Genomic DNA, 23,711 nt, shown 5'->3' with positions numbered 1-23,711 from the left:
GGAGGAGAGGTTCTCCTCCAGCATCATGGTTCCAACATCTAGACAGAGATAGGTCGGCAATGGGTCACTGAGTTAACTAACCTTTTCCCACTGCACTGCACTAATCACTTAATTCAGAGGTATTTATGGAGTCCAATTAGATGATAAGTATTGAGGATACAAAACCAAACCAAAGCAAACACAAGACAGGGCTCCTCTTCTGGGATTACTCAGTCTAACGTGGGCGACAAATAGACCATCAAGTAACAAAACCATGACGTGGGAACCCTGCCCTCTGAGGCCCAAAGTCTAAGCAGAGTGCAAAGCTGTGTATTCACTTTGCAGGAGGAGCTGGGAAGGATGAGGCAGGATGGCACTGAAAGGTCAGCATTTACTCCAAAGAAACGGCTCATGCACAAGCAGAGGGGTGGAAGGGATGTGCAGTTCTAGGGGGGCCTTGGTGTGACGGTGTCCCAAGGGGCGGGTGAAAGTAAGGACCAGGCTGTGAGGGGCTTGCATTTTATGCTAGAGAGTTTGGAACGAAGAGTGCCAGAGAGCCTGGCTTTCCTTAATCCTATTTGCATTTTGAGAAGGTAACTAGGAATTCTGCTGGTGGACGAGGGCAGAGACAATGAAAGCAGGGATACCAGGCAGGAGGCTGTTACAACGATTGACCTTGAGATTTTTTTAAAAAGAAGCAAATTTAAAATCTGCAATTTATTTCTCTTTTTGGTGTATAATAAGCCATATATGGTCCCAGGACCATGGTTAGTATCATCTAAACCAGCACTGTCCAAAAAATATAAAGTCACATACGTAATTTTAAATTTTCTACTAGCCACATTAAAACAAGTAAAAGACATACATGAAATTAACTTTAATCATGTTTTATTTAACTCAATATATTATCTTTTCGACATGAAATCAATATACAAATATTAATGGAATATTTTACATTTTTTTCACGCTAAGTCTTTGAAATCCAGTGTGAATTTTATATGCAAATGCTTCTCAATCTGGATTCTAAATGTACCTTAGAACTACTTGGTTTGCATTTAGGTTTTGTAAAATTTACAATTGAAAAAGTAGACTCATATACCCAAGTTGTTCCAGACACACCTAAATGTTGCCCAGTATTTGAACTGAACATCAGTTTTAAAATTTTAAATGGATTCAAATGAATTTGAAAATTCAGGTCTCCAGTCCCACTGGCCCTACTTCATGTGCTCAGTGGCCACATACGGCTAGTGGCTACCACTTCGGACAGCACAGATTAAAGCCTGCTTGGCTTATAATAGGTGTTCAAAAATATGTTATTATCTGCAAACATGGGATTTAAAAAGTGAAGAATCACTCGTTCTAAACCAACTGTAAATAAAACATAGTATTTTGGAACAGAAGGAATTCTTTTTGAGACCAGGAGGAATAAATACTCAGCACGGGACTGTGTGGGGCTAAATTATTTAAAAGAACCTTGCTCTTTAGACCAATCTTCTTTGCAGCTAATACAGAAGATGTAAACAATGACTGGAAAGAATCATTCCTTATTATTAACATACTTACACAAGAGTAAAACACAAAAAACGTCTCATTACAGAAGGCTGTCATGACGTAACAGGTTAGGAAACATACACTGTGCGCTGAATACCTGTGCAGCATTTATAACTCGCCCTGGGATAGGAAGGAAGCCACCCCTCCTGCCCCTGCTGCCAGCTGCCCTGCTCTGCAGAGCTCCAGTTTCAGATTCACCGCATTCAGAGTGAGTGACATCAAATGCTTTCCCAGCACTGAGGAATTTACTACACGTGAGTACATTTTCCTTCCTAAGGCTTATTTGTGAACAGACTGACCATCGGAACTTTAACGCCTGTGCGTGACACCTGCCCTGTGCGAGTTGGTTTTCCCTATTGTGAAATGGAGAAAATACCTCCCCCACCCTCCTACACAAGTCATGGCACCAGCGGGGGGAGTGTGTGGAGAGGACTCCCGTGGTAATGAAAGCAGGAGGAAGGGGTGGACAAAGCCAGTGGGAAACAGATGATTCAGTAAGTAGAGTGATGTGAGTGCAGGGGGCGATAGAGAGGGGTGGGGAGTGGGGCTAACTGGAGGGTGAGTGACAGCTGAAGGGGCAGCGCCCTCAGCAGGAAGGCTGAGGCCCTGCTGCCAGATCCTTCCACTGAGTTCTCAGAAGAGATTTAGAATTGTATGTAAAATCTGATTTTTAAAAATCAGCAACCATTCTGTGGACTAGAAAGATCAAGACCTCTAGCTTGTAACCTCTGAACGTAAAGTTACAGAAGGCAAAACTAAAGAGCAACCCCAGAAACAGAGTGAAAAAGTCAGAGCCGAGATGGGAAGCTACTCTGAAGAGAGGATAACATGGACTAGATCGTGGACAAAGGAGCCTAGAATCACCGCTGAGCTCAGATGCAGTCTAGGTCCGCTGACACCCAATCAGGAATAAGAGAGATTCAACAGAAGGTAGGCCTATAAAAATTAAGTCAAGGCCCTCTACTTAAAACTCTATTTGGATTAGATCTCCAAAAATACAAAACAGCTACAAAACAGCTGAAAGTGATGGATATAATTTTTAAACATGCCTTTTAAACTCATAGCTGAGTTAGCACGAAAGTAAGGTAAATTCTTAGAAGCCAGAAATGAAGTCAAAGCTTGAGGAAGGGGGGCCCTGAGACTGGTAGTGGCCCCTGATCCCAAGTCTTAGCAGCTGTTCAAGAGTCAAGCCGAGGCCCAGGAACCCTTCTTCCCTCTTCTCTACCAACAGGAGTCTTAGGGGAGTGTGAGACCACCCACCAAAAGACATGCCCAGCCTCACCTGCAGCTCTGCGAGGAGGCTCTGGCCAGTTGACATGAGCAGAAGTGACATATGCAACTGCTGGATCACACTCTGCAGAGGAAAAGGGTCCCTCTCCTCTCCACCCTTTCCTTCCTCCAGGAGCTTGAGTGCAAATCCATCCCACCACGCAGACGGGGCAGAACCACACTGTCGGGAGGCTGGGCCCCCGAGCAGCCAGGTCACCCCCAGACAGCTCCCTGCCCCACAGTGTGAAAGAGAAAGAAACCATCTTCTTTAAGCCACTGTACCCTGAGTCCTCTAATAAAGCAGCTTGACCACACCCTAAGTGATGTAAGCCATGTGAGGCAAGGAGATCAAAGAACCCCTACAGAACAGGGCTGTCAAGGGTCTACACTAGGAGTCCGCAGACATTCTCTCCAGCGGGCCAGAGACAGTGATGATCTCAGGCTTCACGGGCCGTGCGGTCGCTGTCCCAACTACTTACCTCTGCTGTGTATGAGCAGAAGCGGTCACAGATGGTCGGTAAACAAGTGGGCACGGCTGTGCCCTAGTAAAGCCTTCTTTATAAAAACAGGAAGTGGCCTGGTTTTCACCCACAGGCTATAGTCTGCCAACCCCTTTCTTAGCACTACCATATATAGATAGATAGGGAGATAGATAGATAGACAGACAGATGATAGATAGATAGAAAGGATAGGCAGATAGACAGATATGTAGATAAAGTATCTGACAAAGAAAACTTGCCTCTTGTAGCCGTGGCTCTCTGAAGTGAAAGAAAATTCTGCTCTGAGAATTCACTACTTAGAGCTGACTCTCAGCAGGAACTATGGTTTCAAGTCACACTTCATACATGGTCCAAAAAATCCTCAGAGTGAGATGTTACATTAAAGTGGACCCGGGCTGGCTGGCCATGCCCTCAGGGGCCTGACAGAAGTTCCTGTCTGGAGGAGCACATCTTCGGCCTCAAAGAATTGATAAATTCCTATCAAAGACGAGCTCACAAATAAAAATTACGAAACGCAAGGAGAAAGACAAGTCACATGGAACAAAAGACAGCAGAGAAAAACAAATAACAAAATCAGACCCTATTGACTTTAGGTACTGGACTTATCAATGACAAATATAAAATAAGTATGTTGAATAATACGTAAAGAAAAGAAAGTGTAAATAAGGAATAAGAGATTACCAAAAAGTGACCCAGGCATACTTTTTAAAGGACCAACTTCCAGAAAAGAAAACTGAAATTTTAAACTAAATGAATTTCCAATAAAATTACCACCATAAAAAGATTAAAGTTTTAAAAGTGGCCTAAAACCACAATGAAAATAGGAAAAGAGGCAATGACATTTTAGAAACTGGAATGGGAATAACTGACTCAGCAAAATCAAGAAAGCTAAATGTGAAGCTTGCAGTGGGGAAGCCTCTGTATTTCTGCAAATAGCAGTGGAGGTGGGACTGGAAAGAGTTGACCGAAAGCTTAACAAGGTCAGAACAGCCCCTTCAAAACGGAGAGGAAGGGGAGAGTGCTGCTTCTGTAATGAACCTTAGAGGGACATCTGACTCTTTAAACTTTGTTATGTGATTCTGATAAAAAATAAGAATTAAAAAATGAAGACAAATCCTGCTATTTTCAAGGCTAATAAATTCCCTGGACTAATGATACAAAGTCAAATAGAGGGGCAAAATATTGATACACAAAAATATACAAAATATATCTTCAAATATCTACATATCATCAAAAATAGGGATGACTGTCAATGACATTTTATTTTACTCATATGTTGAGTGATTTTAATTACATCCGACACTGGGCGGAAAGTGCTCTCCGTATGATCACCTGTTGCAAGAGGATTTCACTAGAATGACACCTATGATATTGGGGTTTGAGTCTTGGCAACATCACTTCGTACCTGCATAACTTCGGGCAAATTACTTAGCTTCTTCCCTCATCTGTAAAAGAGAAATTACCGTACCATCATTAAGGTTAACATTATTAACCTTAATGTCACTGCAGGGCTCAAAAACTCCCTCGCGGTGTGAAGCCTCCTTTCGGTCCAGACACGCCCATTACAATCTGACCCCAGCCACCCAGCTGAATCTTGTAAAGGCATCTTCATACAGTTATGATGTGTCAATGAAATATTAATATGACTTTATAAACTGTATAACATGTCTTATTCTCTTTTTTCCTCCCGAGTTTTCACTCATTCCCAGAAGTCATTTCAAAAAGACTAATAAATGTTGGCAACATAAGAAAATTAAAATTTCTACACAACAAAAACAAGTAACCATAAACAGACGTGAAAAGATTAACTGTGAAACATTTGCCATACATACGACAAGTAATTTAAATATTAAGAATGTTTAAAAACAACATGAAATGGGGTGATATAATTTTTTAAAAAACAGTCACATGGATCCAAGACTCAAGATTTAAAATTGTTAATTTTTCCAAACATTTCTACAGAAAGTGATTGCATCCAAAGAGCTCTTACAAATAATTAAGATGGCCAATATTCACATGAAAATGTTCAAACTCACATAAAGAAATGTCAATAAAATTGGATACTATTTTCACCTATCCTAGTAGAATCATTTCTAATAGCCAAAAAAAAAATAGAAACCATCTAAGTGTTCACCAAAGGAACTAGTTAAACAAGATATAGACATATGCTATGCAGCTGTTAAAAAGAATGAAGAAAAACAAGAATCAAGATGAAAAGAAACTTAGGAACTTCCTCTGGAGAGTGGGGTATTGGTTACTTTTAATTTTATCCCTTTATGCTGTTCACACTTAGGATTACTTTTAATTAAATGTTTAATTTCAAATTGTAAATACTTTATAAAAATAAATCATATTCATACTCATCGCTCAAAGCCACTTTCTAGTACAATAAATTTCTGACTCCCCCAAGCCTGAAGAATCTCTATTCCGTGCTCTCAGGAATTTTCTTTGTATCTTTATCCCATAACTTAATAAGAGAGCCCACCCTACATTATACTTATTTGCATAAAAGTCTAGACTCTGAGAAAACTGCCTGGGTTTGAACTCTGGCCCATCCACTTACTAGTTGAGTGACCATTAAGTTACTTAACTTCTGTGCCTGTTTTCTCATTTGTAAAAAAGGAATAATAGTATCCACCTCACAGGACTGAGGGAAACAAGTTATATCTATACCCTCTAAGCTCCCATCAGCGACTCACACACGGCAAATCTAAGTATTTACTGAAGTAAACTGACCTGCTACCAGGGGACTCAGAGGGGTGAGGATGACAAAACCAAGTTCTCTGCAACTTAAATCTACAGCCTGCCCTCAGCACTGCAACCTTTGTGACCTGGTAGGTTGTTTGTTTGTTTGAATTGACAGATTAAGAAGAAGAGAAAAATGGGCACTGAATGAAGGAGTGAGAAGGGCAAACACATTCTGGGCCAAGACCAGTCTTTCTGGTGATCCCTACCCTTTCCTCCATCTGCAGCTGTCTCTCAGCCCCTGCAGCTTCTGGCCCGTTTCCATGGTTTTCTTGGGCCACTGAGGTGCATCTCCGCATGGCAGGAAAAGGATCCAGCCGCACTCGGTCTGAGTTCGTGGTGCTTGTTTCAGTTACAGGGGTCAGGCGAGCCTTCCTGGAAAGGCTTTCTTGTTCAACTTCTTACAAGATTCAAACAGCCAAAACTGTCCCCTTATGCTGTCCGAGGTGGAGAGACCATCCTGCACGCCAGGAGCTGGGAAGTCTTCCTAACACTCCTTACACCCTAGAAGGTGACTGTTCTCCCTCAGGCCCCAAGGCCCTTGGTACTTCCCTTACCTGCAGGGATCCAGTCTATTGTATGTGTGCAATTTCCCCATATAGATCGTGTAAGCACATGACCTTCGGTGCCTTTTAGAGGATGGGCATGAAGGTCAGCCTGCTATTCCTGTTTCACAGAAAATCCCCAGCTCCAGGACTTAACAGCTGTGTGACCTTGGGGCAACTGCTTACCCTAAACCTCGGTTCCTTCATCTAGACACGGGAGATTTCTGCTTTCTAGGATAATACTGAGACTGGACAAGGTCAAGTATATAGAGTTCTGAGTGTGCCGTGCGGAAAAGACTACACGCAACAAATGAGACACGACCGTGAGTTGAGATTCAGATGAGACCCCCGGGCCCACGTTAGCGAGCCCCAGGGTCGTGCCCCCTGAGCGATGCCGTGTGGCATGCTCCCGAAGGCACAGTGCAGCCAGACTTACCCACAGAGAGAGGCGGGGGCAAGGCACAGAGGAAGGGAATGCTGCCTGTCTCGCGATAGACCGTTCCAACCCAAATATGTCGCACACGGAAGTGTCCCACTGCAAAACTTCTAAAGGCACTATTCAGCTTCCCTCGTTGTGAAAAACAACAGTCTCTATTTGAGATTAGTAGGACATTAATTTGGGCTTACCATGTTATCACAAAAGAACAGTTAATCTGCATTTGTACTAACTGCAGGATAAAAATCCTCACTGAGGAATAAAATTAAGATGCTGATAGGGAAAACCACCAGGGATCTAACAGGCACTGTAAAACCTTGCTGAAATAAAAGGCCTAATAAATGCATATACCATGCTGTACATATGAAGATGTGAAATTCTCCCCAGATATATATTTTATTTGTATAAACCTAATCAAAAATCCCAATAGGATTTTTCCTAAGAAAAATCGAACTTGACAAAATAGGTACATCCTAAAGAGTATAAGGGTCGTAGAATAGCCACCCAACACAAAAACAGAACAAAAAACAGAAAAAGAAGATAGGGCAGCTTCCCCGTCAGGAACCGAAATAAAGCAACCAGCTATAGTGAGCAGTTGGGGAACCGGAGCGGGAACGGTAAATGCCTCTGCAGCGCCAGAGGTCCTGCACCCAAGTGCCTCACGTAGACTTCACCTTCACACAACCACCCGCCTTTACTGTCCTCACTCGGCAGGTGCTGAAGCTGGGGTGTAGAAAAGAAACTTGCCCAAGACCACACAGGTTCGAGGCAGGGGCCTGGGACCAGCTGACTCCAGAAGTCCAACCTGCCTCATAAGAAAAATACTAGCACACATTGTCTACAGAGATCATAAGGAGAAACTCCTAAATGATCTGGTGTAAAAACGGACACAGGACATCACCATGCAACTATGTTAATATGTAAACGGCTAACATTCATGCTAAAAAGTTCAACCTCACATGTACTTGTTTTAAGGACTGATACTATCTAGGGCTGCAGACAGGAAGTGGGTACTCACACATACCACAGGAGTGTGTGTTTATATAGCACTTTTGGAAGGCAGTCTGACATTAAAACATACAGTTTGTATGCCTCTTCAGCAATTCCTCTTCTAGAATCGATCCCAGAGAAACATTAAACGTAAGCACCAAGAGTCATGTTCAAGGATATTCACTGCAGCTCTTTCTGTGAAAGCGAAATACTGGAAAGAAAAGGGAACATTTGGAACAAATCACCGGGCGTCCATGCCACAGGACAGTAAGCAAAAAGTCAATCTCCACAGACTGACACGCAGAGACGTCCATGATACGCCACTGAAGGGGAAAAAAAGCAAGTCACAGAACACACAGACTGTTAGCCCATTTGTTTAAAAAAAAAAGAAAAAGAATCTAAGAGACAATAAATGTGAGAAAATGAGAGAGAGAAAAAGAATGAACATTTGTACACATGCTGAAAAGGCATTTTTAAAAAGGATCTGAAAGGATACACACCAAACCACGAAGAGCGGACACTGGGGAAGAAAGTGGGATTGGGGCCCAGGAGCTGAAGGCAACTTTCACTTTTTACTCAATATTTTTGTGTATAATTTAAAACGTTTTTGTAATTTTGAGAAGACAAAAGCAAGTGACAAAGAACTTGCTGTCTTGTGTTCAGCCTTTTGTTTTTTTCAAAAAAGCAAGATGCATAAACCAGTGAAAACGAAACACTAAAAACCAACCAGAGGATAGAAGAGGAATAATAAGAAAATTACATATGAATAACAACTACTGACACCTATAAAGATTCAAAGCAACTGACACAGTAAATTTTATTGTTTACATAATGACAGGCTCTGGACAAAGTGGAGACAATGGACACAGTGACGACACATTTAAACTCCTGTCACAAATTGATCTGTTACAAATTCCCAATGGCCAACATATTAAAATGTAAAATTTAAAGAAAAAAACACAAGAAATATAAATATCCAGATTTCTGCAGCACAATGCAATGTCCTTTTTAAAAAAAGTTTGTTGTAATTGTGTATTTAATTCTGACAGTAATTCAAAACACAAAACCACATGTTTTCCTACCCTTCCCCAAAACCTGGATCTGGGGACCGCAGTATTAGGGAAGTATGCAAAAATAAAAACAACTTTCATGCTCAGAAACAAAGCATTTTCCTTATTTTAATGCATCAAGGCGCAAAAATTTCAATTCCAAAAGCCAATCATCGCTATATGCAGATAAATAAAACAGATTTGACAACACTTTTATAATCAAACCCAACTAACGTTATACTAAAATATATGTGTGTATGTGTGTGTGTGTGTGTGTGTGTGTGTGTGTGTGTGTGTGTGTATATGTAATACCTATTTTAGAAAAAAAGGTGCCTTGGTGAAAATGATTCTGAAAATATTCACTTGATGCACATTATGTACAAAACCTTCTATATAAAAAAATTAAACTATTTTCAATGAAATTCCACGTTCACATCCCATCTGAAAACTGCACTTGAAAGATAAAATAGGTCTACCTAGCGGTTTCTGTCTGAAATCATGGCTAAGGCAGTTCTCTTCCCAAGGGCTCTCTTTTTCACCCACTCTCTGTCACTAATACTAATATAAATGACACACAGATGCAACCTGACATGTCTATATATCTTATTACCTGGAGTTCTCTGTTCACTGTTAAAACGGGGGATAGTTTACTGTTGCTACAAAGAATACTTTTTTTTCTTAAAATATACTGTTTCTTTATTCCAAATTAAGCACTTACTTAAGACATAGAAGAGGCTGATAAGCGACTCCATTTGGTGTCAACATCAATAGCCCTGTAAGAAAGAACTCTCTATTGGAACAGCGAGAAAAGTTTCCACTGAAATAATAGTCATCCTTCACCTGCATAGAATCAATTTGGCTTAATAGCTCTTTGCCCCCAGAACACCAGTCTGGAGTTCAAATATGCTCTTGAAGGTTCATCTCAGATATGAGGATACATAGGATAATAAAGTTGTTGAAATCGGTTTGATGAGTCTCAGCAGCCCTCATCTGGAGTAGCTGCTAAGATTAACATGGAAACAAAAACAGGCAAGACTGGGGGCAATGAAGTTGAGTTGGTCAATATTTACACCAGTAACCATTTCACTAAGTCTTTAAGCAAATACCTACAATGACTTGGTACCTTTAGCTCCTTGTTCTACAAGCACTGAGGATTTGAAGCATAAAAGGTGAAAAATGGAATACCCTTAGAAAAGGGGAACAGTCTGAGGCAAAAGTTGTAGGTCTGTAAATATATATTCTATATGCACACACAGTTGTGTGTATTATCCTGTATATATTTTACATACATATTCACAAGATGCCCTGCAGTGTAGTTCAAAAGGCCTTTTATCAAGGAACAAAGTGATTCTGGTATAGGCCCTAGAGTTCATACCACCTATATAAGAAACAAATGTGCATGTATTCACGTAATGTAAACTTTATCAACAAAAACATTGCTAAAACACTAGGTTAAATAGTAGTAGGATTTACCAATCAGCGATGTAATATTTCTTACACTGAGAATCAAAATAATGGAAAATACACAACTAGGTTTCAAATACACAAGAGAAAAGTTGTTTAGCATGGCAAACAAGAACAGAGTTCAAACTTCAGAAGTAAGGAAAAACTATCAAAACTTCGTAAATCTCCTGGGATGCAATTTAGTTACTGCATCAACTTTAGAAAAATAGACTCAGAGAATGAACGATGCTGCTACGGATTCTCTCAACACATCAACCCATATGTTTATCTTTTTCCTCTTTTGTTTCCAGCTGGAGGTTTCTTCAACTGAAGGAGTTGTCCTCCTGTTCCAAAACCTGCAGAGGCAGGATTGGACACCCCAAATGTCAAACCAGCTGATGCCGTGATGCCAGGGTTGCTGAAGTTAAACCCAGATGTACTTGAGCTGCCAAAGCCTTATGTTTAGGGAAGAAAATATTCATATCAGAAGTTAAATCACAAAAACAAACATAAAAAATGGGGATGAGAGGTAAGCGTCTAGCTGGAAGAATATATAACCTATACAAATAGCAAATATCTTAGGGCCCTGAATTTCTAACATGGAATTTTTCAGGAAAATAATTTAGCTGACAACTAAGTGGCACCATTACGGACAGAAGTTTAGTGATCCAGACCAAGAGAGAAACCTTACACAAGTAACCGAAATCGACAGAAAACTTCCAAGTTGGCAGCCACTTTCGTGTTAATTAAATATGCCAAGGTACCCTCCTCCTCAGCCCTCCGGAAACATTTTATCAAAATGTAAAGAAGAGACTTTCACAGCCTTTGGACCCACCCTTGCAATTCTAAGTCCTCCAAGAAAGCCTTAACCCACAATTTTCAGGACAATGAATACACAGAAGAGTAGTACCAATTGTTTTGATTTTGTAAGAGCCCTCAAATAATTAAGATCAAATACTATTACTGCCTAGCTAACTAATGTTAATATATGCATATTATAATCCTGATACCACTGAATTCTATTATCTTACTCCCTAGGAACTACTGATTTTAAACACCACTTAATTTTAAATGGAATTTCCTTCAAATTCCCGCAATTAAAAACTTTAATCGGTATTACTATTTTAGGCATGCTATTTATCCCTAAGAATTGCACATTAAAACAAGTCATTATTTACAAATATAGAAACAAATGCAAAAGTAGATGGAATTTGGAAGTTTCTACTAGAAGCGTCAAGAGACTATACCTATGTCAAAAATGAACAAAGAATCCAGTTAATCATCATTTGTAAGACTGGTATTCTTAAAATCAGGGGGGCTTATAACTAAAGAACACCTCTTTAGAAGAGAAACTATTCTCCTGAATGAATAATGATAAAACTTTCGCAATGGGTTCATTTTTGTAATAATGAAGAAAACTGTTTAAACATAAAACTAGCCTTTGGGTTCAAAATAATCTCTACTTAGTTAAAAAGAGGATGTAATTATTTATTATATCAAACTTAAGTTGTTAGAAACGTTCTACAAACCTGACCTTCAGCATATGAGAGAGAGAAAGCTATATATGATTAGTAGGCTTGCAGGCTTCATCCAGTGGGTAGAAACGGAATCAGGGATCTTTTCTGGATACCGCAAATAACAACACTTATACTTTTAAAATTAAATAATGTGCACCTTTGAATCTGCCTGAAGTTCAGGCCAAAACACACAAACCTGCACTAAGACTTCCTGAGGGTTTATTTGTTGTTCCAAATCCAAATGTGGAGGCCCCTGTGGTGCTGCATCCAAAACCAGAGCTAGCTCCAAAGCCTAGTGGGGGTGATAGAGAGACACACACGGCAGGTAAAAACACAGGTGAAAGGATACTGACAAGTAACACCCAAATTATCAGTGGTCTAATAAACAGTGTTGAGAACCACGGCCTTACTAAGGAGATCTGCTTTACTCCTTTGCATAAGACTTTTGGAAGAACCAGATCAATTCTGAAATAAAACATTTAGATCTACTTAGACTAAGCTTATGACCCATCCGTAATTTTTAAAGAACAAAGCCATAAAAAACAAGATCATATTAGTACTTTCTCTCCCAAACGGACTAGAAATTTCAGTGACCAAGTATGATTTTAGTCAAACAGATAGACACATATCTACTTAAGGATATTTCATTTCGGGGAAAAAAAAAAAAAAAGACTAAATTCATAAATAAGCAAGGCACGCACAACAGTTTAAATGCAAAGTACCGCACAGTAATTTACTCTGTTTCTGCGAAGACACTCCCACTTACGAAGTTTACCACTGGAACCCTGCGTGACTACACGGGGGTCGGTCACTCTACAGCTACTCAGGAAGAGCAGGCTTGTGCCACAGGACCAGCAACACGATGCTGAGAACGCGGGAGGGGGAGCATCGAGGCTTCTCTCCTAACAACACTACAGTCACAGTTTAAACGAAGCACGTGTCTTCATCATACAGACTGCAAGAGGGGATTTTGCCAAGTGCTGGAAGGTTGGTTTCAAGTGCTCAGAAAATGAAATCCGATTCATCCTCGGCTACTCTGCAACAGCTTATCTAAAATACTGAGCCTGACGGCATTACTGCCCGTAACTCTATGAAATATGGCGACAAACTGGAATATAGATCATAGGAATTACGCTGTCTGCCATAATCCTAATAATTCCTATTAGAGTGTAATATATTACATAACCATAACAGCTTATAGGCTTTCCCTCTTATAAGGATATATTTTAATGGAAATAAGGGAATCTTATTTGTTACATGACAATGCACCTGTCAAAATACAATCAACCTTCAATTATCCGCACCAGAGAATTGGGAATGCATTTGTATTTAGCATGTTTTTGCAGAAGACTTACCTTACTAGTTAGAGTTAACTTATGAATCTACTGAGATAAACTTAATTGCCTATGTATACAAATATGCATAAAGGCAAATATGCCAAAAGTGCTTAGGAATGGACAGAAGTCAAGTTGTTCGATTTATAATACAATTATTTCCCCATTTAAAGTGTTCATTTGCAGAAAGAGAAGATGCTTAGGAGAATGTATGTCCAGAAGTAGTTTGGACTCCAACTAATTTTTTTTAAGTTAATTTAATAAAACTAAGTAATTTTCAAGTTCATATTTCAGCATATTCCTTTGAAAATACGAACATCCCTACCATTTGATTTTTAATACGTTTTTATATTTACTACTCACAGACATGAAATGATTTTTTAAGTTCTAAATCTAATACTAGAAAGCACTGATTATGTTTGGAGAATCCTTTTTTTGCCAGATAGAACCTTAACTTCCCAAAGAGCAGATCCTCAAGTGTTTACAGGCTGGTAGCAATTCAAATGTATCACAGTCCAATGCAATACGAGAAAAGTTAAAGTGTACCTCCAAGGTTTGAAGAACCTAGGCCACTTGACTGCAAGCCAGTGCCAATACCTGAGCCGAATGGCGCTCCAAAACTAACTCCCAGAGATGGCTGTGGCCCTGGTATAAAAAAAAAAAAAAAAAAAAAAAAAAAAAAAAAAAAAATGGGGGGGGGGGGAAAAAAACAAATTTGCCTTACTCTTTCAAGATTAAAGTTACTTTATTAAATTATTTTTAAAATGAACAGTGATTACTTTAAACAAATTCTATTTGCTAAAACTTAGTTTTCAGGATGTCTCCCCAGCCTAATTTATCTGTCCCAGCTGATTTACCTATCCAAAAATAAATTTTAAAAAAATTAACTTGTTCACACTAGACAATTAAAAGAGGCTTACCACATGGAAAGATGAGTGTTAGTTTAAACTACCAAATAATTTGAAATCTTTAATGTATTGTAAATTATAGTTCTTTTAGTTTTACTTCTAGAATGGTTTTAGATCTCTCCGCTTGTTTTCTGATAAAACTAGTTGCTGTATTCAGTAAACGTTTTTACTTTTTTTCGTTTTAAAATAAGCTCCTTAACTGTTAGAGTCAAGTCTCAATTGATCAAAAGAGACTGACACTAACATGCAAAACCATCATGTTACTTCATAAGAGTAAGTACCAAAAACTAGGCATGATTTCTTATAGGAAATATAAATGATATATAAATAAATAGATAAAAAACAAGACAATGTTTTATTTTATTAAATTTATTGTTCATCTTAAAGCAAATCAATTACACAGTAACATGACAATTCCAACTTGTTCACAAAGAGTGGTAACTGAGTTCTACTGTTAAGCTCTGCTACATTACACCACTTATCACCTGATTAAATAAGATAGAGAATGAACATTTACAAAGGCACCGCTGTGTACCTTGACAGATTCAATACATTCAAGATTTCAATTCAGAAGTTTCTTTCCAACATTTTGGAAAATGTACTCAGATGCAGAACGATTAGTGATTCTTTTCCCATTTGTTACTTTAAAGATTTTGGCTGAGTTTGTTTGGCAAGAATAGCATCAAACTTACTAGCCTCTCTTTTTTAACTACTTTTTTTTTTTAACTAAGCAGAATACAAAAATCTATAAATCTCTCATATTTAATAATTTATGAAAATTATTTGATAAATTTCATAGTCCAATCTTCAGCCTTGTCTTTCTCAAGCGCAGTGATCAGCGCATCTCAAAGCTGAGGGAACTGCCAAAGTGATACGCAGACTGATACTCAGGCTTCTTAAAGAAATCAAAGCCTTCAAGCTGTTCGATGAAGAATGAGGTTCGTATATTCAAAAAGGTAGTGTAAAATTATAAAACATTAAATAAAAAAGAAAGAGAAGAAAAAAGAAACTAAGGAACTACGTTTTGCTACACTGGGACAGAAACTGGACTTTCCAAACAGCTTCTACCCAGAAAATAAAGAATACGGACTGACAGCAGCCAGAGTTCTTACACCACTATTAAAAAATAAATTAAAAAAGATTTAAATTTTTACATCCAGTTTGAGATCAATTTGAGAATAAAATACCTGCCTAGCAGCTCTTTTGTAAAATGTTACTACAGGAAAAAGAAACTAAGCATATTACCCTCTTATTTCTAATGAGAGTAATATGTAGGAAACACACGTCCAGTTTCTTTAACATTGAGAGACTTAAGTGTCACATGTTCACAGGAGGCACTGCTGGTGGAAGACCCTAGAGCATAATGCACACCACAGCCCTCAGCCCTACAAGCCCTAAGAGTTACTCAAGTAACATGCTTCGTGTTGTGTGCGGGCCTGCTTTTAAGAGCAACTCTAGTCATTAGTATTCAGGATCCAGGTAACCAAGAACTCTAACGATGACAAGACTTTCCATTGCACAACAGGTACATGATATTTTGAGTTTTGTACCTTCACACAAATTCTGAAGGCAACATCATTTATAAAACTAGTAGGCAAATGTATAACATTTTTAATAGTAAAAACTCATGATAAATATCTCCCATGCCAAAGTATCAGCATATATTACACTCTGGCCACCATATAAATTAGTTTCACTATTAGAAAGCAGAATCTACATCCTTCAGGCAAATGTTACGTAAACAGTTCAAGAAATCTGTTTTAAAATCTGAATAGTCATTAGTCATTCAATGAGAGGCTCTTAGTTCCATAAATAAAACCAAGTTAGTAGTAACATATCCCAATGATTGCCCAAAGTGAAATCTTCATGTAGAGTAACATTTTACAAAAGTTACTGAATAATATATTCACACACAACAAAATCAAGTTTAGCACTGTAATTCATATTTTCCAGAATAAATTCTACTTTCTTAAAAGTAAAACTGCATTCACAGGAAAAGGACTAAAGTGCTAAAATTTTTTTATAATTTTCAATGATCACCCAAAATACCTAATGTCACTAGCATGGTTATTCCTAACTCATATTTTTTAAAATAATAATTTTTCTTAAAAAACAAAAAATGTCTTCCCCAATTTCAAAAATTTTACTGATTTAATGGGGAAATGTCCTTTGGTTATTAAATATAACAAAATCATAAAACCACAAGTAACTAAAATGAAGAAGTTTCCTATTTAACACTACACCTTAAACGTCCAAACCTACACTAAAAGCTAGAAAGTAGGAATTCCTAACAAAATGTCTCAGCTCTCCTTAAAAACAGCAGCTAAGTCACATGAGAAAAGTCTTTTTATGTAAACATCAAGAACTTTTAAAAGTGTCAAAACACAACAGCAAAACTTAATCCCAGTACATTAGCTTAAAACAATCTATCCTAAGTTAAAATTATACCGAAAAGCCTAAAGTAAGTGTCTTAAGCTTTTTAAGAGGCTTCGGAAGCACTGGGGGACAAGTGTACTCCAGATCTACCATCACCTAATCCATGTATGATGCTTATTTCATACAAAATAGCCTGCAGAGTTTTTCATCAGTTCTCTTCAGCCTTCAGAAGCAATAACCATAAATCACACAGGCCTAAGTTCTATCATATATATATTTTTTTCATTAAAAGACATTGAAGAAGGATCAAGAAGTCACTTATGTCCATACTTCCACCTCCAAGAAAGACTACACAGAAAGCACCTTCAGAAGGTATCAGCCTAAGAAGCTGTCTGCATTTTTACATTAAAAAGTCAAGAATCCATATGCAAACAGAAGCAAAACCCCCCTGACAACTCAAACCTTGCACACACCAACAGGGCTGTATAAAAACAGCACACAAGCCTCACCCAGCTTCATCTAGATGGTCTTTAAAATTTGTTACTGGCACTTAAAAAGATTTCATCCGTCGCAGGACAGAAGAATAAGTCACTGGGTACAGAGCACAATGCAATGAAGAGGGGCATTTCTAAATGGGCTGCATGCATCTAACAGAGCTGCTGCGTCTCACTCTAGTGGTGACAGGACTAAAATAGCTAATCCTGACGGGGAGAGACATAAACGGATGGGCTGTGGAGCGTGCGAGACCCTTAGAGAAACAAGTGGGAAACAAGAAGACAATACGAAATGATCGCTCTTGTTTAGCTTCTCAGTTCCAAAAATCCGTACAACTCAAAATGAAAACACTGTAAGACTGTTTAAGTTAATAAATTACAATTCCTGCCACCTGATTAGAAAGCCCTTATGTGGGCTTCACAAGTGCAGGGAATGTACAAGGCGGTCAGTTTCCCCAAAGCCTGGTGAAAGTCCACAAAAAATTAAAGCACGTGAGCAAAAGGCTCTTCAAGATGATGACTCTCAGTTCAGCTCATACCCTCCACCACCACAGAGAGCAGAGACCGCATCTCTACTGTTTACCTTTACGTCCCTGGAGCCTAGCACACAGGAGGCGCTCATACAGGATGAACATACTTCTTCAGGTGCCCATGAGCCCAAAACGTAAGAGTGAAAACCTACAAACCTCTCAAAGCGGCCTACCTAGGAAAGTTTATAAAACAAAAATCCGACAGGTGGTTCTGCCTCAATTTTAGCTGTACACCAAAGAACATAATTAAATTCCCTTACAGCATAACAGTTTAGTTAACTGACTTTTCTCAAGTTTTATTGATTAGAATAGAAATCCCTTATGTTTAAAGAACACTTAACCAAATCCCGCTTCTCTGATCTATTTTAGGATTAATATTAACTCTAAAAAGTAAACTGGTACTACAGTTAGTTTGATTAGCTGGGTAAATAATCACGAGAACTGATGATCGTCATTATGGGGTTGATTTGATATCTATCCATCCCATAATGACCTGATAGGAACCAATTCCATAGTGACTTCTTTTCCCTCTGCAACCGGAGAACGCAACCCTATACTCCAGCCAGCTAGAGAACTACTACACAGTCCTTATGTCGGCCACTATTCACATGGGTCCAGCCATGGAGCGCGGAGGGTTTGGCATAAATCTATCATCAACCATTTACTGATGGTAAGTCAATTCTGTCATCCCCAAATGTGAGGAACAATTTTTTAAACTGCCAAATAGTGAAACACAGAGAACGCTTCCCTAGTAGAGGCAGCCTGAACGCAATCTAGAGATGTACGTTTTTTACTTTTTTGTACTATAATTTACTACTGGACTATAAGGAATTCTCAGAAACACACATGCTATAGAATAACTAATAAGCACTACACAAAAATTTATGAACAAGTAAAAAAAAAAAATCAGTATCCATTAAGACTATATTTTTCTATGTCACACTTCAAGCCTGACAAAATAGGGACTGCAGGAGTAAAAAGATAAGTAATCATCTCTGAAAGACACAAGACCAAACTAAACACTGCAGAACTAGACCACAAAAATGTTTCCCTCATAAGAAGTGAAATTAAACCAAGGACTAAAATTATCTGCTTTCCAGTATCTCACCAGTTGTTTTCATCTGCTCAACCTCCCAGCTCATACTTCTTCATGTATAATCCAAAGCATCGCATAACATTTTTTCCTGCTCTTGCCACTGTTCTGTTCATTTTGAAAAGGTACAAACAATTCTAGCATGTACCTTCTTCCAAATGTGGTTAAGAAGGCCTGTTCTCTGATCAAACAAACCTACTGATCTTCAACACACCTTCAGTCGATAAAGACACACTTCATCCTGAGTGTGGGCATTCTGTAGCCACTGCATGTGAGAGCACACCACCCGTCAGCATCAGGTACGAAAAGTGCAACCTAGGGCTGGTTTACCTCTGACTTTAAAACAATATACAATACAGTCACAATTTTAGAATCTGTTGCTCTTAAATGTAATTCAGTAGTGAAACACCATGTTCTAAAGGGCATTTATAGCAATACAGCAAATAACATTAATTCACAATATTCAGTATCTAATTGATGTATAATTATTGCTAAGACTACCCTGCATTTTTATCAGGTATATGTTTATAATTGTGTCCATCACAATTTTTAGACTGTATTGGAACAGCTATTCATAGAAATTTCTTCAGTGCTAACACAAAAGGAAGACTCATAAAAATGCACATAAATGCTCTGCATTTTAACAGTAAGAAGCTATAACTTGAATGCATTCAGACCTGTAGCAGGCTGTTGCTGCTGTGTAAGTGTTGCAGCCATGGCAACGGCTGCTGCGTTTGGCATGTTGCTGAAAGGGGTGGGTCCAGTAGTGACTCTGGGCGCATTCTGCCACTTCTTGGCTTCTGCTCGCCTGGCTTCAAACACATCCACAGCATCTCCCAAGAACATTTTCCTGTAGCCAAGGTACTGTTCTTTGAGCACCTACAGGAATGAAAAAAAGAAAAGGTTAATCAAGTTTTGTGCGACTTGGATAATATAAGGATGAATATAACCATGAAATAAGTTAGCAAAGACAGACCAAAAACACTGCCAACATTACACACTTAATCTAACCCTCAAATCAGAAGGATTTGAGCGATGGATCGGAGAGTTCTATCACACCTTTGTATACTGTCTTCCCTATTTTAGTCATATGTCTTTACGATCAACTGCCTAACATATTCTGGCTTCAGGAGGCCCCCTTTAAAATAAGTTAGCTAAGCTTTTAGACAAGCAAAGTAATATCTAAAATCCCATTTTAAATGTTAAATATTTCAGTTTCTCCTGAAAATTTCCCCTCCAAAGGCCAAACTTTGGATAACTTTTAGATTCAAAGAGCTTTAAAAAAAAAAAAAAAAAGCCCACTAAATATATATTTGTTAAATACCTTTTTTATCAGTATATATAAATAAATAATAAAAGGCATGGGTGACACATACTAAAATAAGACATCACCTAAGCAGAGAGAGTTTGGAGGGTATAAAGAGGGCTCTTACTTGATCAACATTGTTTATTTTACAATGAGAATAACTCATGTTGAGCTTATGTAACCAAACTGGGGGGAAAAGAAAAGAGAGAGTTTATAATTTCAGAGTAAGAAAGAAAAATCACCAAGTTCATAAAGTGGGCTGGATTACCCAATACAACATTTGCCTTAATTAAGGCCATTAATAGGAAGGATTCTGTTTCACCTTAGAATTATTAAATACTTTAAGGCTTTAGCTTAGTTTAGATCAGGTTTATACTACTTTTGAAGAGACGTAAGATTTTCATATTTCCAACCTGTTCTTAGCGGAAATTAGTAAATATGAGGCTTTGGGTTGTGACAGGTATTTCCAGCATTTGAAAGCTATCGCCTCCTTCCGTGTGGACGTCAGCGTATCATGCTCCAGTTCCAAGCTTTCCCACCTCTGCAACGTGTGCAAGTGGGCCTGCCGAGAGCTGGAAACTGGGGAAATACACTCAGAAGTGGGTCTGCGACATCAGAAACCACAGCTTACGAGAACGGATCTCCCCCAAACGCATTCTCCCTCTTTCTGTGCGATTACAAGCACATACCATGCAGCGTGTGACATCAATAGCCCATAAATTTTAGTTCTACTTCAGATAATGGGAAATAATGACCTACTTTAGAAACTTAAAAAAGACATTTAGTTTTTTTAAAAAAAAAAACAAAAAACTGACACCAGCCATGATCTACAGAATTAATAAAATTTACGCCTAATTTTGTCAATGTTGTGGAGGCCTGGCTGATCAGGTGGCTCGAGCCTGTTTCAACAGGTTATCTGTGTTGTTAATAACACCACAAAAGGAACAAAAAAAACCCTCTTATAAGAGGTGAACAAGTCTAGAAATTACAGCTTACTAAACGCAGCTGAAAATAAATGTCAAATCTGATCATGGAACATCCTTTGGGTTCTTGGGATGTGTATTAAAAAAAGGAGTAGGTCAAAATTTCAGGTAAAGTTTATCCAACATGAACTGGAGTTTTTTGTGCCAATCTCTGTCTCATTGTATTATGGCCCTGTTACCGAAAAACGTAGTTTTCAAACCAGAGAGAAGAAACTGCCATTGAAAAAACATGTATATTTACAAATGATGTGTCTCAGATCTCCTTTAAAATACTCCAGGGAAATCAACTGTACTTCAATAAAAAAATTTTTTAATAAAATAAAAATGTATTAATTAAAAAAAAAATACTCCAGGGGAAAAAAGCATGTGTGGAGAACTGATAAAACAAGGTCAGCAGGATCTTGATAATGGCCCAAGTTGGGTGGTGGGTACCTGAGCATTCATTATAATAGTGCTCTACTTTTGTGTATATTTGAAAACTTTCATAATAAAACTTAATGGGAAAAAACATCTGCAGAACACAGACTTCAAAGTGCCAACAGAGAATCACCTTTAGCACTCTAAAAAAACTAAACACTTATTATAGACAAAGTTTCAAGAGAATTTAATAAAAATTCCTCCTTTAAAACTAAATTATTTTAAAGATTTGGTTTAAAATTTTAAATCTATTAAAGCAAAAGGTTTGAAGTGTGCTATCACTTCAAAAATGGTATGATTTAAGAGGTTAACTTAAAAAAAATTCTATTACCATGCATCAAATTAAAATAAAAATAAAAATGAAAATATTGGTAATCTCCATGAAATTCTATTACAGTTAAGAATTTATTTAGACTCAGGTTTGGATACTTTGAATTTTAAAGGTTTTCTCTGACTATACATAATTCCAAGAAAGACTTTAATTATATTTGCTTGATTGGAAAAAGTGTATGTATATTAACATTTCACCCAAATAATTTCTAAAAATGAACATATTACACAAGGTTCAAAATATTCAGTGACAAATTATTTTATTTTTATTATTTTAATAAATACCTGTGTTTCCTGTGTTTAGAAGGGACAAATGTTGTTAGGAAGTTTTTTTATGCAGGGATCAATAAACATTTAAAACACACATAAAATTAAAGCAGTGAGACATGATTTTGCTACTAAGACTGTTTACTTTCTACAGAAATAAACTAAAAGAGATGGAAACAACCCAATGTCCAACAGAAGACGACGGGTTACACAAACTACGTATACACATGCAGTGAAATCCTGCCTGACTACTAAAGACGATGGTGAAGAAGTGTGTGTATGAACGTGGAATGTGGTTCACAATGATGAAAAAAGTTAAAATAACAGAGTGCATAGGACACTTGGATCTTTTTTTTTTTTTTTTTAAAGATCTTATCCATGGTTGTGTCTGGGCATGATTTGGATTATTTTAGTTTTAGTCTTTTTCACTTACATGTAACTTTAGCTATTTCTGTAATAAGCATGGATACTTTTGTCCTGTGAATGAACAAATAAATACTTCACTTGGGTGTAGATGTCCAGATAGATGAACAGGCAATGAGAACTTACCTTCACATTTTCATGAATAGACTGAAGTTGTGCAGCTAAAGCTACAAATGTTTGATAAATTTTCTGCATAGCCATTGACAAATCTATAAAAGAAAAACATATTATCACACAAGTATGTATACGACACAATCGATATTATTTTTCTATTACTTGAGTCCAATTTTTGGTACAGTTAATGTATAGGATGAATAAACTACACCAATACTTCCATGGATGAGAGAAGACAGCAGAACAGACTGAGAGAAGGATTCCTCCATCAGTAATCTGGGGGGCGGGGGGGTGGGTGGGGTGCCCTAGGACATCTGCCCATTACATCATAACAATTCATAACAAAGCATTTTATATTTATAGGAAATAAAGATCTAATCGAGGACTTTTAAGGAAATTGTCTTATGGCAGTTTAAGACAACTACTAGTAATAATCTAGAATATCGACTATATAAACAACAGCTTAAGCTCTCTAACTGAAAAAACGGTGCTATTAAAAAAAAAAATTACCACGGAAAGCATGTTACCTTGAGGGGTGATATGTGAATTGTTCGCTTGGGTGGCAAGATGGTTTTCCAGTTCTTCAATCTGTTGTCTGTACTGCTGGAGCTGCACCTCAAACTGCTGAACCAGGATTCTGAAGTAGCTACACAATAACATTTACCAAGTCAGATCACAGTTTTAAAACATTGTTTCCTTTATATTCAAAATTCCAACAAAAATATGCCCCTGTTTAAGTAGGGCCTTTGAATTAGTCTGATGACATAATGTATCTTTAAGTGACACAGATATTACTGAAACAAAAACCCAAACTTGTAAGTTATGAAGGTATCAAAAATAGATGCACAGCCTTACTCCAATCATGAAAAAATACCAATTAAGGGATAATCTACAAAATAACTTAATACTCTTCAAAAATGTCAAGGTCATCAAAGAAAAGGAAAGACTGAATAAATGTTACGGATTGGAAGTGACTAAGGAGAAACAACAACTAAATCCAGTGTGAAAAGAATCCTAGAACAGAAAAAGTACATTAGTGGAAAAGACAGTAAAATTCAAATAAGTTCTGTATTTTGGTTAATACAGTACCAGTGTTAATCCTGTTCTTGATA

General features: G+C 37.8%; 1 protein-coding gene across 9 annotated transcripts in view; it reads right to left on the bottom strand.

The window, feature by feature from the left end:
- Window positions 1–23,711, bottom strand: part of NUP58 (nucleoporin 58) — a 44,205-nt gene that overhangs the window by 599 nt on the left and 19,895 nt on the right. For 6 of the 9 annotated variants that reach the window (XM_082365077.1, XM_082365079.1, XM_082365081.1 and 3 more), the window contains 6 exons: window positions 23,127–23,245; window positions 22,612–22,694; window positions 19,437–19,638; window positions 13,905–14,003; window positions 12,221–12,316; window positions 8,804–10,962 (listed from right to left, as the gene is read on the bottom strand). In XM_082365077.1, coding sequence (XP_082221203.1) covers window positions 10,793–10,962; window positions 12,221–12,316; window positions 13,905–14,003; window positions 19,437–19,638; window positions 22,612–22,694; window positions 23,127–23,245 — 769 coding nt within the window. In that variant the 3' untranslated portion in view covers window positions 8,804–10,792. Of the gene's footprint in view, window positions 1–8,803; window positions 10,963–12,220; window positions 12,317–13,904; window positions 14,004–19,436; window positions 19,639–22,611; window positions 22,695–23,126; window positions 23,246–23,711 lie in introns of those variants that run through there. The other 3 variants (XM_082365082.1, XM_082365083.1, XM_082365085.1) reach the window with 2 other exon arrangements.

Source organism: Balaenoptera borealis (assembly GCF_965194805.1).
Source record: "Balaenoptera borealis genome assembly, chromosome: 18".
Lineage (NCBI taxonomy): Eukaryota > Metazoa > Chordata > Mammalia > Artiodactyla > Balaenopteridae > Balaenoptera > Balaenoptera borealis.
Note: the sequence above shows the minus strand (reverse complement) of the source record. Positions and strands in the feature narration are given on the sequence as shown.